At 50.5% G+C, this 18,443-nt stretch overlaps 1 protein-coding gene across 1 annotated transcript; it reads left to right on the top strand.

Moving 5' to 3' along the window:
- Positions 1 to 7,401: 7,401 nt before the first annotated feature.
- Positions 7,402 to 8,958, top strand: LOC125030987. The gene is made up of 3 exons (XM_047621407.1): positions 7,402 to 8,119; positions 8,268 to 8,564; positions 8,621 to 8,958. Exons 1-3 carry the CDS (start codon positions 7,402 to 7,404, stop codon positions 8,956 to 8,958), a joined length of 1,353 nt encoding a protein of 450 aa, XP_047477363.1.
- The last annotated feature ends 9,485 nt before the right edge of the window (positions 8,959 to 18,443 follow it).

Below are 18,443 nucleotides of genomic sequence, written 5' to 3'. Positions count from 1 at the left end.
GACACAGAACGGGAGGAGTCGGAGATGGGGAAAAGGGGAATGGGAGAGGAGATTATCCATGCGAGTGGAGAAAGGAGTAGGTAAACGTGGAGAAGAAGCAAAGGTAGGAAGTAGGGATCGTAGGATAGTTAGTTTAGTGAGGGGAAGTTGGTAGAATCGAGCATAACATCGGAGAGTGAGGAGGGCACGGCGTCGAGAGAGAGATGGTATGCCTTATTCAGTGTACAGGCTCTCAACTGGAGAGGAGCGGAAGGCACCTAGGGCTAAGCGAAGACCACAGTGGTGGATTGTATCAAGGTGAGCAAGGAGAGAAGTTGAGGCAGAGGAGTAGATATGGCATCCATAATCTAGAGTGGAGAGGATTAAGGTGACATGAAGATGAAGGAGAGTTTTTCGATCTGAGCCCCAGGATAGATGGGATAGGGTTTGTAAAATTCGGAGACGGCGACAAGCTTTTTCTTTGATGTAAAGAATATGGTCTCGCCAGGATAGTTTGGAGTCAAAAATGACGCCTAAGAATTTACCAGAGGAATGGTGTTGAAGTGGAGTGTCATATAAGAAGAGTGAAGGTAGAGGACCTACACGTGTGCGAGAGAAAAGAATGGAGAAAGATTTGGAGGTAGAAAAGCGGAAGCCATGGTTTGTGGCCCAGGAGGAAACTGATGATATTGCAGATTGAAGAAATTGGTAGAGATTTGGTATGGATGTGCCAGAGGCATAGATGGTTAAATCATCAACATAGAGTGATGACCGGTCTCCTGGTGGTAGAACTGAGGCAATGTCATTTACAGCAAGAAGGAATAAGGTGGTACTAAGCACACTGCCTTGTGGGACACCTTCAATTTGAGGAAAGAAAGATGATGTGGCAGAGGCAATTTTGACCTGAAAAATGCGTTGGGAGAGGAAAGACTTTATGAAGACACCCATATTTCTACATATGCCTAGAGAGGACAATTGTTGGAGAATATGGTATCATATGCTTTTTCTAGGTCAAAAAACATAGCTAGTACGGATTCATGGCGTGCAAATGCGGATGTAATATATGTCTCAAAATGAGCAAGGGGGTCAGCTGTGCTTCGGGCACGGCGAAAACCAAACTGGGAAGGAGAGATAAGATTGTGGGATTCAAGATGCCACATTAAGCGGAAGTTAACCATTCGCTCAAGTAGTTTGCATAAGCAGCTAGTTAGTGCGATGGGGCGATAGTCTTGAGGGAGGGTACCCGATTTATTGGGTTTTAGGAAAGGGAGGATAACAGCTTCTCGCCAATGAGAAGGAAAATTTCCTGATGTCCATATGTGGTTGTAAGTTGTTAATAGGAAGGATAATGAGGAAGATGGGAGTTGTCAGAGCATACGGTAGTGAATACCGTCAGGGCCTTCATGAGTGTTGCGGCACGATTTTAGGGTAGCATTGAGTTTAGAGGAAGAAAAGGGAGCATTATAGGACTCAGCAGAGGATAGGGTGAAGATAATGGGGGTACGTTCCCTGATGGTTTTAATAGAAGAGAAGTGTGGAGAAAGGTGAGAGCCACTACTGACCTGGCTGAAATAATCACCCAGTTCATTAGCGACTTCGGGAGGATCAGAGATGAGGGTATCTCGAATATGGAGGACGGGGGCTGGATGGGGGGGGATGTTTGCCTTATAGTTTATGGATCCGGCGCCAAACATTTGAGATAGATGTAGAGGATGTAATTGAGGAAACATAATTTCGCCAGCTATTGGTTTTACTATTTCGGATTGTACGACGAAAACAGGCAGATGCTCTTTTAAAGGAGATAAGAGCTGATAGTTGATGAGGGGTACCTCGTTTGTAGCGGTAACTGTTCCAGGCTGCACGTTTTACACGGAGTGCTTTAGTGCAATCAGAATTCCACCATGGAACACATTTGGAGGTATAGGGTCTTGAGGTTCGAGGGATAGCTGTATGGGCAGGTCTTAGGACTGTAGTTATGAAAAATTGTATAATTTCTGATACGGATGAGAAGGATGATGGAGGGGTATGAATAGTAGAGAGTGAAGTGAAAGTATGCCAGTCAGCTCTATCAAAGCACCAGCGTGGGGAGTTGGGAAGTGGTACATATGAAGTTGGAGAAAGGAGAACTGGAAAGTGGTCGCTATAGGGAAAGTGGTCTAGAACTGACAAGTGGAAATCTAAATGAAGAGAAGGGGAGCATAGAGAGAGATCAATGCATGAAAAAGACTGCGTGCGTGTATCAAAGTGTGTGGGGCGATCTGTATTTAGAATAATAAGATCAGCTGTGGATAGAAAGCGCTCTAGAGCTCGGCCACGGGTGTTGGTGATAGAATCACCCCAAAGAGTGTGGCGGCAGTTAAAATCACCTACTATGAGGAAAGGTGATTGAAGTTGGGAAATTAGGTTTTCAAAAGCAACAAAGTTAATGGGGTGGGAAGGGGAGAAGTAGACTGAAATCACTGTGATCCAGCGGCGAAGAAAGATACGAATAACTGTACAAAGGAATGTGGTTTGAAAGGGAGGTATGACATAAGGTGTTTTTTGGTTGATAAGTATAGACGAGACATAAAGGGAGTGTGGGGAAGAAACAAAATGGTAATTGGGGATTGGTATTGGAGATTGTGTAAGAAAAGTTTCTTGGAGGCATATATAAAGTATGGGTTATAAGAGGAGAGGATATGTCGGAGGTCAGGTCTGTGAGAGCGGAAACCGCGAATGTGCCAATGAAAGATTGTTATACTTTCGTTGATTTAGTGGCAAAGATTGCAGTGCTTGTTGGAGAATTTGAAGGGGAAGGTGGTAGAGGGTGGGATAAAGAATGAGGTTGGGGATGTGGTGTTGTATCAGGAGGGGTGTCGGGAGGTAGAGGGTCTGGGGAAGAGGGTATTTGTGACATGAGGGATTCACGTGTGTATCCAGGAGGGAATGGAAGGGATAGAGGGGATGGTGGGAGGGTTAATACAGGTAGGGGTGGAGTCGGGGGGGTTGGATTTTGTTGGGATGGGGTAGGAGGATTGGGTGTAGGGAGAATATGAGTAGGAGGAGGATGGATATCGGCAGTCACTTTGAGTGTGGAGGGAGCGGGAATTGTAGAATTTGAAGGTGGATGAGTATCAGATTGGGATTCTGTTATGTAGTTCTGGATATCTTCAAGAGTTTCTGTAATGGGGTTGGTTGTAGAGTTTTGTGAGATAAAGGTTTTCTTGTGAGGAGGGGAAGATAAGTCTGGTGTCTGATAAATAGGGGCAAAGGAAGGTGGAGGTGATTGTGAGGTAGGGGAAGAGGGGGTGGAACGTTTATTCTGTCTGCTGCGGGTAGTGCGGGGAGGGAGAGGGGAAGGTGTTGGGGCTGTAGTAGAGATTGGGGTGTCTGGATTTAGGATAGCAAAAGAATTTGATTGGGTAGAGATTGGAGTGTCTGGGTTAAGGATGGCAAACAAAATTTGACTGGGGAAGGTAGGAGGTAGAAGAGGGGAATTTAGATGGAGGGGGGTTGGGTTTAGGAGAGGGTGTAGGAGCTTGGGAGGTATGGGAATTGGCAGAGTGAGCGACATTACTAGAGTAGGGGGTAAGAGAAAAGCCTTGTCGACGTGCTTCCTGTCTGGCTTCACGTAGAGTGAGTCCAAGTCTGAATCTGAGAGTTGCTACCTCAGACTCAAATTTGTAGGTGGGGCAGCCTCTATAAAATACATTATAGGGGCCGCCACAGTTTGCACATGTGCGTGATTGTGCAGAGCAATTTGATCGAGTATGGCCAGGTTGGGCACATATCGAGCATCTGGCTGTGGAACGGCAATGTTTGGCAGGATGTCCAGAATGCCAACAATTTTGGCACTGACGAGGAGGAGGTTGGTATGGTCGGACAGGTAGGGATTCCCCACCTATGTAAACATTTAAGGGAAAGTCATGTCTACGGAAAGTAATTTTGGCAATGTTGATGGATTTCTTACGATTTCCTCTGGGAGGAATGGAGTAGCATTGTACATATGTTGCATCATAGTCTGTGAGACAAGCGAGTAAGTCCTCTCCACAATCTGACCATTCTTTGTCATGGATTGGGCAATCTGTTGGGGAGATAGAAACAGTTCCAGTGCAAGTATTGAGGGTTGGATGAGGTTCTGTAGGGATGGGATAACCACATAGATCAGTTTTGTTAATGCTATAGTTTGGTTTTCAGTTGTTACTGTGACGAGACGGGAGTGGTCGCGTCGGCTACGGAAAGAGACTTTGCCTACTTGTTTTTGGAGGCATTGTTGGAAGAGGAGGGTGTTTTGAGAGTAGGGAGCTGTGGGAGGGATCACGAAAAATCGGTCCCATTTGGCTGGGCTAAATAGAATATTTAGGATTCTTGTAGAGGTGGGGGTACTAGAAGTGCGGGGACGTGTGGAGGAGGGAGTAGTGTTGAGGGGGGTAGTGTTACGGGGAGGTGGGCAATAAGGTTGTAAGGTAGTAATAAGGGGAGATGGGATGGTTGATGAAGAAGGTTGTGGGAGTAAAGGTGTTGAAGTTGAGCATGTTGGGAGAGTAGAAATGTCTCCTTGGGGTTGGTTGTTGATTATGGTTGATACTGTACTAGTATGCATTGATGATGGGGGAGTTGTTGCAGTGTTCGGAGCCGTGGTCAAAGGGGAGCCGGGATTGGGGCTATTTGATAAAGGGGCAAGCCTCATTGCCCCTAATAGTGGGGTTACATCTTCATTATTGGCCATGATAAGCCTGGATTATATTGGGGAAAAAAAAAAAACAGTCCACCCCTCAGGGTCCCATTGAGGGGTAAGGGCCAGGTATGGCAGGGGAATACCGTGCCCATGGTTCCCTCAGGCCGTTCAGGACTGACACAAAGTCAGCCTTTCATCCTTTCAGCACGGCTCTCACACCTTAGGAGGTGGATAGTAGAAGGGATTGGTGAAGAAACTGAAACGAAATGTATAAGTGGGAAAAAAAGACCATGCAAAATTAGTTGAGTCGATGGCTGAGTCCCAAATTTGAGGAGTTCCCCATCATTGTGTCTCAGTCTCCGTCTCCGAAGCCCCCCCACGACAACAACAGGCAAAGGATTGGGGGGGGGGGGGTATTACTTGTTATGTATCAGTTATTAGAAAATTATTTTTTGTACAAAAAAGGCTCCCCTCAGCCCCCAGATTGCACACCAAAGTGCTACGATTCTGCCCAGATAACCAAGCTACGGCCAGAAACGTATTTTTTCCTCATTCTTCACAAAGTTAGAAGCAACACCACAATAAACGATGAAATAAACTATCTTTGTGCTACCGCGTAGTCAATCCTTGGGTATGTTTGGGCTGGCACAGGGGCTGTTTCCACAGATGAAGCCCCACGTCTGCCAGGGCGAACGGAAATGGGTCGGGGCCCGTGCGTAAAGAAGCCAGTTGAACCTCGCCGTTTAGCGGTTGACAGCTCGGAAGAGTCGAACACTGCCCGCCTCTTTTTTATTATAGTAGGACCCTAAGCTCAGTCGAGTCAGCACCGATATACGTTCACCGAATCGGCATTAGTCGACACAGGTTTTCGCATATTGGAAACTTAAATTAATGCCTGTGGGTTTGACGCTAACCATGAGGTCATGGATGGCATGTAGAGCCTTAAAGATCTCCCTCTCCCGTTTTCCCGCGTGGTTGACTGGCGTGCAAATGCGCCGTAGCTGTATGTCTGTAAATTTATTATTATTGTTAGTCCACAGCCTATCAGTCCATCTATATATTTATATATGTATATAAATATACACATGTATATGTATACAAATATATATTTATAATTTTATTTACTTATTCATTTTTACACAATCACACACACGATACTTATATATATATGTATATATACATACATATATATACATATATATATGTATATATATACATATGTATATACACACACACACAAACACAGATACACACACACACAGCCACACACACACACATACATATATGTATGTATACAGTACATATATGAAGTAGCATCTTTGGTCCAGTTACCGTTTTTTATTATCTCCTTCGCCCATCCTGTCATTCTTTATATATATATATATAATATAATATATATAATATATATATAATATATATAATATATATAAATATATATAATATTTATAATATATATTTAATATATAAATTATTTATAAATATATTCATTCGTGTTATCACCGATGCGGTGTTTGACGAACTACTTAGCTGACATCATGATCCTTCTCACCGTTTATAGGATTGATGTGTGCGTGCATTAATACACACACGCACACACACACTCGCATGCGGGCGATTTGTGTGTGCTCTCGCGCGGATTGCATATATTTGGGTAAGGCTATCGAAGATATGAAGGTGAGTTGAGAACCACTAATGATGATTATCTAAACAACTACTCCCCTGGGGAAGGTTCATTGGTCAGCCACCCAAGCATTAAAATCCAGTTGACATAATATCAACATTACACCTACCCACGCGTTTGCCGTGGGTGGCAGCCTTGTGCACTGTGGAGACGGGAGTCCTGGAGGTGGAGCGATGCCGTGAACGAGTACGCCCTGCGGCTACCAACACGCCTCTTTGGTCCTCTATTCCAACAAGACTGATCCCGGGTATGGCCACGGTCAATTGGCTGGTCTCCCTAGGGTCAAGCAGTCATGCCGCCATTGGCACTCATAATGGTTGAGTGAGGAGGCCGAGAAGGCAGTCTCGGTCGCCATGACGGCAATGACCCAGACTGTCGCAGCCCTGAAGGGAAGAAAGCTGAAGAGAGCAAAGCCAGCCCCACCCTCACCCCAGGACGAGACTCCCCTCCCCACTCCAACCCAGGCCATGCCTTCACAGGCAGAGCCAAAACAGGCTGAAACTGTGCAACCAGAGCCAGAACACGCTGACCTTGCCCAGGCAAGACCAGCCAAGAAAAATACACAGAAAAAGCCTGAGAGAAAAGCCAAACCAACAAAAGTCAGAGCTACCAAAGGCTCTCTACCCCCCAGTGGATCCAAGAATACCCTGACAACAGACGAGGAGCCCTCAACCAGCGAGGACCTCGCAATGGAGTTGTCAGACTCCGACGATGTCTCTGATGTAACTATCACTGAGTAACATCATGACACACCACCTAAGCATCCTACAGTGGAACATCAATAACTTCTCCTAAAAAAACACCTTTCTCCAAGCAGTAGTGCGATCAAGGAACATTGACATTGTCATGCTCCAGGAGACATTAACAGTGGACACTGTTCGCTTCTCAGGGTATCATGTCTACACACTGTGGTGACCAACTCGCGACAAGCTTCGGCACACCGTAGGACCTGACCTATTCCGTTTGGCGACTTAGGTTCCCGCCGATTACCGCCAATCACCGTGTAGACTCCTTAAATAAAGAGAGAATTTGACTACCGTGTGTTTACCTCAAACCACACTGGTGACCTCCGGAGTTGAGAGTCATGAGCCTGTCAACAACTTTAAAGCCACTGCCCACCTGCACCATTGCCTGCCTTCCGGAATGGTTTTTGCAGGTGGAACAGGAGTTCCTCCTTCATCACATCACCTCTCCACTCAACAAATGTCGAATACTGGTGACAAATCTACCACCTGAACTTCTACACTCTGTCAGCGACCTCCTCAACAACCCCGAGTATAATTCCTATGAACTCCTCAAAGAAGCAATCCTGCAGCGAGCGGCGCCTTCCCCACGACACGCGTTGCGTGCTCTCTTCACGGCAGCGTCGCCGGACGGCCATACACCCTTAGAAACGCTCCGACACATGCAACGCACCCTCGCCCGCGCCGACACTCACCTGCCTCCTGATATTCTGCGCTCGATGTTCCTCCAACGCCTGCCGGCGGCGCTTCAAACCGCCCTACTGGCCTCAGAACTCTCCACCGAGCAGCTAGCCTTGAAAGCAGACGAAAAACTCGCAATACAAACTAGCCCACAAGTCTCATCTGTGTCCACTACATCGCCTCTAACCCTGGAGTCCCTCGCTACGCAGGTCGCCGAACTCACAACCGCCGTTCGACGGCTCGCAGCCCGCGACCCTTCACCGCGTCCCAGGTCCCGCCATCGCAGCCCCGCATCGCCCTGTGCCTACCGCGACCGCGGACGAGACTATGCTCCTCAGCACCGTCAAAACTACAATCGCCGCCGCTCCCAGACTCCAGGTAACTATTGTTTCTATCACTCCAGATACGGCACCCGGGCGCGTCGGTGCGACCCCCCTTGCTCCTGCCCGGGAAACGGGCACCGCGGGAACTAATAGCACCGATTTCTACGTCCGTGACACCGAATCTCATCTACGGTTCCTGGTAGACACAGGAGCAGAGGTCAGCCTTATCCCTGCATCCCACAAGGACAGGACCTCGCCCGCATCTCGCACGCTGGAGGCCGCCAACTGTTCTCCCATTAACGTATACAGTGAGCGCTCCATGACACTCCTTTTCAGCAGCGCCCCCCATCCGAAACTGACGTGGGTGTTCCTGGTCGCTGATGTACAGCAGCCAATCCTCGGAGCAGACTTTCTCGCACATTATGGATTCACGGTGGACCTTAAGCGGGAGGCCCTTGTACACCAGTCAGGAGCCCGCACCAGACGCCTCGTCGGCCCTAGTACGAGTCCCCCGCATCTACACGGTGCTACCCAACCCTGCTCCGTGACTTTCCAGCACTGACGAAACCTATCAATGTGACAACAACACCACCACACACTGTCACACACCACATCGTCACGGCGGGCCCACCGGTCCACTTCCGTTGCAGGCCCCTCGCACCAGACCGTTTCCGCATCGCAAAGGCAGAGTTTGAACACATGAGGGACCTTGGAATCATACGCCCTTCCAGCAGCCAGTGGGCATCTCCTCTGCACCTCGTACGGAAAAAGGATGGCGATTGGCGCCCTTGTGGTGATTATCGCCATCTTAACACATCTACTGCGCCAGATCGCTATCCCCTCCCGCACCTCCACTTCTTCACACGTGAACTCTCAGGTTGCACCATTTTCTAAAAAATGGACCTCGTCAGAGCGTATCATCAGATCCCCATCGCCGAAGAGGACATTCCAAAGACGGCTGTGACCACCCCCTTCGGATTCCTACGTATGCCGTTCGGCCTCCGCAATGCAGCCAGACCTTCCAGCGCTTCATGGACGGTGTCACCCGTGGACTACAAGGTGCCGCAGTATTGAGGAGCACAAACAACACCTCTTTGCCCTGTTAGACCGCCTACAGAAAGCCGGAATCGTCATCAACCCTGGTAAGAGTCTCTTCGGAGTCCCCTCTCTTACTTTCCTAGGCCACACAATTACCGCCGATGGCATCACCTCGGCGCAGGAGAAGGTCAGCAGCATTAGGCAGTTCCCTAGACCGACAACCACGAGACAGTTTCGGAAGTACCTCGGTATGATAAACTTCTTCAGGAGGTTCATCCCCAGGTGTGCTCCTCTTCTGGCTTACCTACAGGCCCTCCTCAACTCATCCCGGTCAGGCCGCAGAAGAGACGTTACATGGACCCCTGAGGCAACCAAGGCTTTCGAGACCAGCAAAGATGTCTTAGTCTCGGCGACGCTCCTCAACCACCCGCAGCAGGGGGCGAGGCTTAACATCTCCGTAGACGCCTTAGACACCGCCATGGGAGCCGTCCTGCAACAAGATCCAGGTCATGGTTGACAGCCCCTGGCTTTCTTTTCGCTGACTCTCAGCCCACAGCAACGCCATTACAGCGCCTTCGGCAAGGAGCTCCTCGCCGTCTACACTGCCATCAAACACTTCCGGACATACGTCGAGGGGAAAGAGTTCCACATCCTGACGGATTACAAGCCCCTCACCTTCGCCCTGCACAACAGGAGCCGTCGTCAGTCCCCACGTGAGGAGAGGTACCTGGATTTCGTGGCCCAGTTCACCACTGACTTACGGCACATCCGAGGCACCGACAACAAGGCCGCGGATGACCTATCCAGGGTATCGATAGCCATGGTAAGTGCCAGCAATGACCCCATCGACTATCATCTAGTTTGCAGGGAACAGCAACAAGACCCTTCCCTTCCCAGATTTATCGATGGAGATACCTCTCTTCAGCTGGAGCAGGTGCAACTTCAGAACTTACAGGACACCATCCTCTGTAACACCTCGCTGGGCCAACCCCGTCCTTACATTCCCCCATCACTTAGTAGGCAGTTCTCCGAGGCTTACCATGCCCATCGGGGAATACGTGCAACCCAGGATCTCATCCACAGCAAAGTTGTCTGGCCGGGCATCAATAGAGACGTCCGGGAGTGGAGCCGCACCTGCGTCGAGTGCCAGTGCAGTAAGGTTCACCGACATACTAAGGCTCCCCCGCAGGTGTTCCTGGTACCAGACGGCCGCTACGAACACGTACACCTAGACGTGGTTGGCCCTCTCCCAGCTGACCAGGGTTACAGTTACGTCCAGACAATGATTGACCGGTTTACCAGGTGGCCTGAAGCCACCCCTATCCAGGACATCACCGCCGCCACCATTGCCAAAACTTTCATCAGCACTTTCATCACGCTATGGAACTCCTGCGACGATCACGACCGATCGCGGGTCAACTGATGATTCTTCTCGGCTCGAAGCGCATCCGGACCACGGCATACCATCCCAGTGCCAACGGCATGGTAGAGTGCCTACATCGACAGTGGAAGGAGGCCCTCACAGCCTCATCCTCCATGCGTCAATAGGTGGACCAGTTACCCTTGGCGCTCCTGCACATACGGACCTCGTTCAACCTTCAGTGCACCGCAGTTGAGATGGTTTACGGAACCACCATAGCCCTCCCTGCCGACTTCGTAGTTAGCTCCGGAAGTCAGGACCCGGGAGCTTTCGGAAAGCAGCTTCGCGACCGTATGGCCCGTATCCGCTCTCGTCCTACTCGACCTTCACGGCAGCAAGACATTTACTTACCACGCGACCTTAACGAATGCTCACACGTCTACATCAGGCGACCCACCAAGCCACCTCTGTGCCCGCCCTACCGTCAAGCGGGACGGTAAGACCATCACCATCTGGCGTCGGCGAGGGGAGGACATCGTTTGCATCGACTGTGCGAAACCTGCACACCTCCAAGAACCGGGCACGGTTTCGAGGGTTCGTTTCGCGACCGCTACACTGGAAGGGGAGTGCTGTGGTGACCAACTCGCGACAAGCTTCGGCACACCGTAGGACCTGACCTATTCCGTTTGGCGACTTAGGTTCCCGCCGATTACCGCCAATCACCGCGTAGCTCTCCGGACCTGACCAGCGAGTAAACATCGTGCCTGGCCCATTTAAGCCGCGGAATCGAGGAGTAACGACACACTCATCGGTTATTTTGACTACCGTGTGTTTACCTGAAACCACAACACTGCCATGAACACCTTGTGAGAGCAACAAGCCCCTGCTCCGCAATAGTCGATGCATCGCACTGTGGAGACGATGTTGAATCCCTTGCTGTCGAGATTCACCTGGCCGGGGGGCCCCTCAAACTGTACAACGTGTACAGCCGGCCAGGCTGTAGAAGCTTAGACATCAGCCAGGTCTGTGCTTCTGCTGCACACAACCGAGTGATCATAGGGGGAGACCCCATCCTGGCTCACTGCTGGGCACCGGATGCGGCCGGCTATCACATAGACGACGTGCTAGACACATTCCCTGAGATCGCTCTCCTCAACACCCAAGAGCCAATGCATGTCAGAGGAGGGGTCCTAGACCTCACCCTGGCCACTGCGACTCTGGTGGGGAGGATTGTCTGGTGTGTCGATGAGACCGTCACAAGTGACCATTACGGCACTATAACTACCCTCATGGATGCTGGCCCAGTCGAAATCCTAAGACCGAATCCAAGATGGAAAACAGACAAGGTCAACTGGCAGGCGTTTCAAAACACCCTTGCCCTCTGTCTGAGATGCAATGATCCCCCACAAAGCGAAAATGTGGAAGTGCTCGAAGCTAGCCTGCTAAACGCCATTAATGAAGCAGCCTCGATCCAGAAGTCACAAAGACGCCTGGTACTTCAACGACGAGATCAGGGAGGTCAACCACAGGGTGAACATGTGCCGAAAACTATTCCAAAGGCAAAGAACCCCTGACAACTTATCCCTCCTAAGGGAGGCTGTCACGGATGCCAAGGAAACTGCCAACAGAGTCAAGCAGGAAAAGTGGCTGGAGCCCTTCGACCACCAAACCACCCTTTCAGAGCTGTGGCAACGGGTCAGGCGAGCTACTAGCCGCTCAGCCCCGAGGTGCACGCATCACGACCCCCAAGCAGAGGCTAACAGACTGGCGCAAGAGTTTTCAGCGAGAACGAGCAGCAACAGTCTGCCAGCCGAGCTGAGGGCAAGACAAGAGCGTCTACAGCCAGACAGACATGCTCAGATCAGAGAGGTTATCTTTTCTCTGAGGGAACTAAGGAAAGCCTATATATAAATCCAGTTCCAACACTGCCCCGGGCTCTGATGGGATCTCGTACCCCATTATCTCCCACCTAGGACTAGCAGGTGAGCGTTCACACTTGCAACTCATCAACAAGTCCTGGGAAACTTCCACTCTACCCCAGAGTTGGAAGAGGGCTACCATAGTTCCCGTCCCAAAACCGAAGGAGCCGGGGAAGTACCGCCCCCATCACTTAGTAGGCAGTTCTCCGAGGCTTACCATGCCCATCGGGGAATACGTGCAACCTAGGATCTCATCCACAGCAAAGTTGTCTGGCCGGGCATCAATAGAGACGTCCGGGAGTGGAGCCGCACCTGCGTCGAGTGCCAGTGCAGTAAGGTTCACCGACATACTAAGGCTCCCCCGCTGGTGTTCCTGGTACCAGACGGCCGCTACGAACACGTACACCTAGACGTGGTTGGCCCTCTCCCAGCTGACCAGGGTTACAGTTACGTCCAGACAATGATTGACCGGTTTACCAGGTGGCCTGAAGCCACCCCTATCCAGGACATCACCGCCGCCACCATTGCCAAAACTTTCATCAGCACTTTCATCACGCTATGGAACTCCTGCGACGATCACGACCGATCGCGGGTCAACTGATGATTCTTCTCGGCTCGAAGCGCATCCGGACCACGGCATACCATCCCAGTGCCAACGGCATGGTAGAGTGCCTACATCGACAGTGGAAGGAGGCCCTCACAGCCTCATCCTCCATGCGTCAATAGGTGGACCAGTTACCCTTGGCGCTCCTGCACATACGGACCTCGTTCAACCTTCAGTGCACCGCAGTTGAGATGGTTTACGGAACCACCATAGCCCTCCCTGCCGACTTCGTAGTTAGCTCCGGAAGTCAGGACCCGGGAGCTTTCGGAAAGCAGCTTCGCGACCGTATGGCCCGTATCCGCTCTCGTCCTACTCGACCTTCACGGCAGCAAGACATTTACTTACCACGCGACCTTAACGAATGCTCACACGTCTACATCAGGCGACCCACCAAGCCACCTCTGTGCCCGCCCTACCGTCAAGCGGGACGGTAAGACCATCACCATCTGGCGTCGGCGAGGGGAGGACATCGTTTGCATCGACTGTGCGAAACCTGCACACCTCCAAGAACCGGGCACGGTTTCGAGGGTTCGTTTCGCGACCGCTACACTGGAAGGGGAGTGCTGTGGTGACCAACTCGCGACAAGCTTCGGCACACCGTAGGACCTGACCTATTCCGTTTGGCGACTTAGGTTCCCGCCGATTACCGCCAATCACCGCGTAGCTCTCCGGACCTGACCAGCGAGTAAACATCGTGCCTGGCCCATTTAAGCCGCGGAATCGAGGAGTAACGACACACTCATCGGTTATTTTGACTACCGTGTGTTTACCTGAAACCACAACACTGCCATGAACACCTTGTGAGAGCAACAAGCCCCTGCTCCGCAATAGTCGATGCATCGCACTGTGGAGACGATGTTGAATCCCTTGCTGTCGAGATTCACCTGGCCGGGGGGCCCCTCAAACTGTACAACGTGTACAGCCGGCCAGGCTGTAGAAGCTTAGACATCAGCCAGGTCTGTGCTTCTGCTGCACACAACCGAGTGATCATAGGGGGAGACCCCATCCTGGCTCACTGCTGGGCACCGGATGCGGCCGGCTATCACATAGACGACGTGCTAGACACATTCCCTGAGATCGCTCTCCTCAACACCCAAGAGCCAATGCATGTCAGAGGAGGGGTCCTAGACCTCACCCTGGCCACTGCGACTCTGGTGGGGAGGATTGTCTGGTGTGTCGATGAGACCGTCACAAGTGACCATTACGGCACTATAACTACCCTCATGGATGCTGGCCCAGTCGAAATCCTAAGACCGAATCCAAGATGGAAAACAGACAAGGTCAACTGGCAGGCGTTTCAAAACACCCTTGCCCTCTGTCTGAGATGCAATGATCCCCCACAAAGCGAAAATGTGGAAGTGCTCGAAGCTAGCCTGCTAAACGCCATTAATGAAGCAGCCTCGATCCAGAATTCACAAAGACGCCTGGTACTTCAACGACGAGATCAGGGAGGTCAACCACAGGGTGAACATGTGCCGAAAACTATTCCAAAGGCAAAGAACCCCTGACAACTTATCCCTCCTAAGGGAGGCTGTCACGGATGCCAAGGAAACTGCCAACAGAGTCAAGCAGGAAAAGTGGCTGGAGCCCTTCGACCACCAAACCACCCTTTCAGAGCTGTGGCAACGGGTCAGGCGAGCTACCAGCCGCTCAGCCCCGAGGTGCACGCATCACGACCCCCAAGCAGAGGCTAACAGACTGGCGCAAGAGTTTTCAGCGAGAACGAGCAGCAACAGTCTGCCAGCCGAGCTGAGGGCAAGACAAGAGCGTCTACAGCCAGACAGACATGCTCAGATCAGAGAGGTTATCTTTTCTCTGAGGGAACTAAGGAAAGCCTATATATAAATCCAGTTCCAACACTGCCCCGGGCTCTGATGGGATCTCGTACCCCATTATCTCCCACCTAGGACTAGCAGGTGAGCGTTCACACTTGCAACTCATCAACAAGTCCTGGGAAACTTCCACTCTACCCCAGAGTTGGAAGAGGGCTACCATAGTTCCCGTCCCAAAACCGAAGGAGCCGGGGAAGTACCGCCCCATCTCTCTGCTCAGCTGCCTGGCCAAGACAGCCGAGAGGATGGTACTAAACCGGCTCCAATGGAACCCGCACGAATACTTCCACGGGTTCACAAGGGGCATGGGCACAGCACACAGCATAGCCACGCTCTTAAGCACAATCAGCAAGGGCCCAGCTGTGGTGGTATTCCTTGACCTGGAGAAGGCTTTTGAACTGGCAAGTCCGCTTGCCATTCAGGAAAGCCTGATCCAGAAGGGAATCAGAGGAAAGCTCTTGGCTTGGATAGGTGACTACTTCAGGAACAGGACTGCCATTGTCAAATTGCAGGGTCACCTATCGCAACACATGCCACTCAAAAATGGAACGCCACAGGGTGGGGTTCTCAGTCCAGCCCTATTTAACACTTTAATGTCCTGCATCCTCAACATAAACCTCCTAGTGGGGTGTAAGATCATCTCCTATGCAGACGATCTCGCTATCACCTCCACTGGAACACGCAGCCAGAATAAAGCCCAGCGTTGTCTGGACCTTGTGTCCGAGGAGTGTTGCAGCCAAATCCAAAGCCATGGCTCTGAGACAGAGAGTTCGAGGCACAAGACTGAAAATCCAGGGAGTGGAATTGGAATGGGTCCAGGACTACCTATACCTTGGGGTAAGGATAGACCGGACCCTCTCCTTCCAGAAGGAGGTCCAGTACCTGGTTGACCGAACCAAAGCAAGACTGTCTGTCATGAGAGCAATGACTGGGAGACGCATAGGGGCCAGACACAGAATACTAAGATCATTCTATGTACATGCTGTCTGGCCCGTTGTGGACTATGCCTCAGTCGCTGTAATTGCCGCCAAGAAAAAGCGCACAGACAAATTAGAGACAACCAAAATGAAGCTGCCAGAATCATTCTGTGTGCCCCGAGGTGGACGAAGGTCCTCAACCTCCTGCTGGAGGCAAACCTTCTCCCCCTGGACTCACGAATCGATCGATCCTGTCAAAGGTCATCCAGGCTCCCAGGAACACAAGCCTAAGACAAAAATTAGTCAGACGCCTCGAACAAGACAACGAGCTCTTTGCAAACAACTCCTGGCTGTCTCACACAGCCAGGGTGTTGATACGCTATCAGCTCAAAGAATAGCTTCTTACTAAGGGCATGGACTACCCCCACCCCGACTTTGCCGAAGCCCCGCCGTGGGCACTTAGCCTGATAGAGTTCAACATAATGAGCCTGTCAATGAAAAAAGAGCCTATACCCCACGCCTAGCCTAAAGGCAGAAAGCCCAGAGGGTCATTGCAGCCATCACTCTTCCGGGTAGTAGAACATACTACACGGATGGATCGATCGATCCCTTGAGCCACCATGAGGGTAACAGACAACGCCTCCTTGCTACAGGCAGAGGCAGTTGCAATCATAGGCCACGTGTCCCTAAGGGAAGGACACGTGGTCATACACACAGACTCCAGGGCAGCCATTGACTGTCTTCAGCACAGCTCACCCACAGACAACATCTACCTACTGACCACGATTCTCACAATGGCACAGAGAATTCTTGCTCAGGGTAGAAGAATTATCATCAACTGGGTCCCAAGCCACATCGGCATCAGAGGGAATGAGCTTGCTGACAGACTAGCCGTCGCTGGCAGGGGTATGCCCCCAAATCCCATGACGATAAAACCGAGTCGAAAATTATTAAGGAGAAGAGCCTTGGTCGGTTGTACCTTCCTATGGCAGCTCCACAGAGAGGAAACGAGAACCTCCTCCTCGGCCAGCTGGTACTCAGACGCCACAGACTATGAACCACAGGCACTCTCTGAAGTAATCAACAGATGTACCCTAGTCAATCTTCACAGAATGCGCCTAGGTTACCACTGTGCATGGTAGATTATCACAACAATCGAACGCGATGAAAGGTGCTGCATGCAACTGCGGCGAGCCGAACGCCACACTAGTCCACTACTTAGAAAACTGTGACCATACACAATTCCTGAGACAGGGTCCCTGTCTCGGGAATTGTGTATGGCCACAACAGCCGCCGTGCTGGTAAAGAGACTTTGCGATATGCTTACACCATGGCGGCAGGAGCGCCTGCTGGCAATCCCATCGCCTCGGTAAGCACCGAGTGTAAGACAAATAAATGAGACAGCCGTAAAAAGCTGACACAGGCCGGGCTATATTTAGAAGGCCCAGGGCGAAGCTAGAACTTCACAAATAATAAAGAAGATGTCAACATGGCGCCAAGTAGTTCGTTAAACACCGCATCAGTGGTGGCACGAATGTGAATGAATATAAATATTTATATACATATATACATATACATATGTAGAAGTATATAGGTATATGTCTCTCTCTATCTGTATATTCATATACATTATTTTCATGAAATTAATTAGCTTTATTTATATACATTATTTTCATGAAAATAATTAGCTTTATTTATATACATTATTTTCATGAAAATAATTAGCTTTACATATACGATACCCCTAATCCTTGGTTGTTGTTGTCGGGCAGGGGGGGGGGGGGGAGGCTTAGGACACGGAGACTGGCCCAATGTCGGGGATCACCCCTACTTTGGACCACAGCCCTCGCCTCTTTTCTTCTCCCTCTTTCCTTTTCTTTCTCTTCATCCCTTTTTTTCTGTCCACTTCCGAAGGTATGAGAGCCATGCTAAAAGAATGTAAGGCTGGCTTGTGTCAGTCATGAACGGCCTCTGGGAGCAATGGGCACGATATTCCCTTAGTTAATCCCCTAGCACTTATCTGTCATGGGGACCCTGAGAGGTGGACCGTTTTTTCTCCCCATTTAAGTGGGATCGATATTTTGTGATTACCCCTACAGCCTACAGTCGTTCCGATCGTTCACGCCTTGTCACAGTTACATCTGAGTCCCAGGCTCGTACATTATCTACTCTGACTGACTTCGCTGGCAAACCTATTCCTGCCCAACTGGTCCTTGTCTATGACAAAGACTGGTCAAACTGTGAAAACGACTTGCTTGCATGCCTCGGCTACTATGATGCAGTGGCAGTTCAGTGCTACACTATTCCTCCTAGAAGATAACGTAATTCCTACACCAGGATTGTCAAGATTAGCTTCCGTAGACAGGACATCCTCTATGAAATCTATATTGGTGGAGTGTCCTGCCCTGTCCGACCATATCGACCTCTTCCCCCAGAAATGTTGGCATTTTAGCCACTCAGCCAAACACTGTCACTCCACAGCCCACTGTCCTCTGTGTGCCCAAGCTGGTCATGACCATTCAAATTCCTCTGCTCAGTCATGCACATGTGCCAATTGTGGTGGTTCCCAGAATGTATTTTTTTACTGCCTACAAGCTTGAATCTGTGGTAGCGGTTCTCAGATTCAAACTAGGTCTCACTCTACATGAGGCCAGACAAGAAGCACGCTGATGAGGTTTTTCTCTTTCTACCTATTCCAAAACTGTATTT

Source organism: Penaeus chinensis, chromosome 12 (assembly GCF_019202785.1).
Source record: "Penaeus chinensis breed Huanghai No. 1 chromosome 12, ASM1920278v2, whole genome shotgun sequence".
In the NCBI taxonomy this organism is placed as follows: Eukaryota; Metazoa; Arthropoda; class Malacostraca; order Decapoda; family Penaeidae; genus Penaeus; species Penaeus chinensis.
This window is presented reverse-complemented; position numbering and strand designations above follow the sequence as displayed.

Excerpts from the sequence above, each read along its gene's own strand:
- LOC125030987 (XM_047621407.1), top strand. The coding sequence starts at position 7,402 with ATGAGCCTGTCAACAACTTTAAAGCCACTGCCCACCTGCACCATTGCC. Across the intron at positions 8,120-8,267 it reads CCGCCGCTCCCAGACTCCAG|ACACAGGAGCAGAGGTCAGC; the intron begins GTAACTATTGTT and ends GGTTCCTGGTAG. Across the intron at positions 8,565-8,620 it reads CAGACGCCTCGTCGGCCCTA|CACTGACGAAACCTATCAAT; the intron begins GTACGAGTCCCC and ends GTGACTTTCCAG.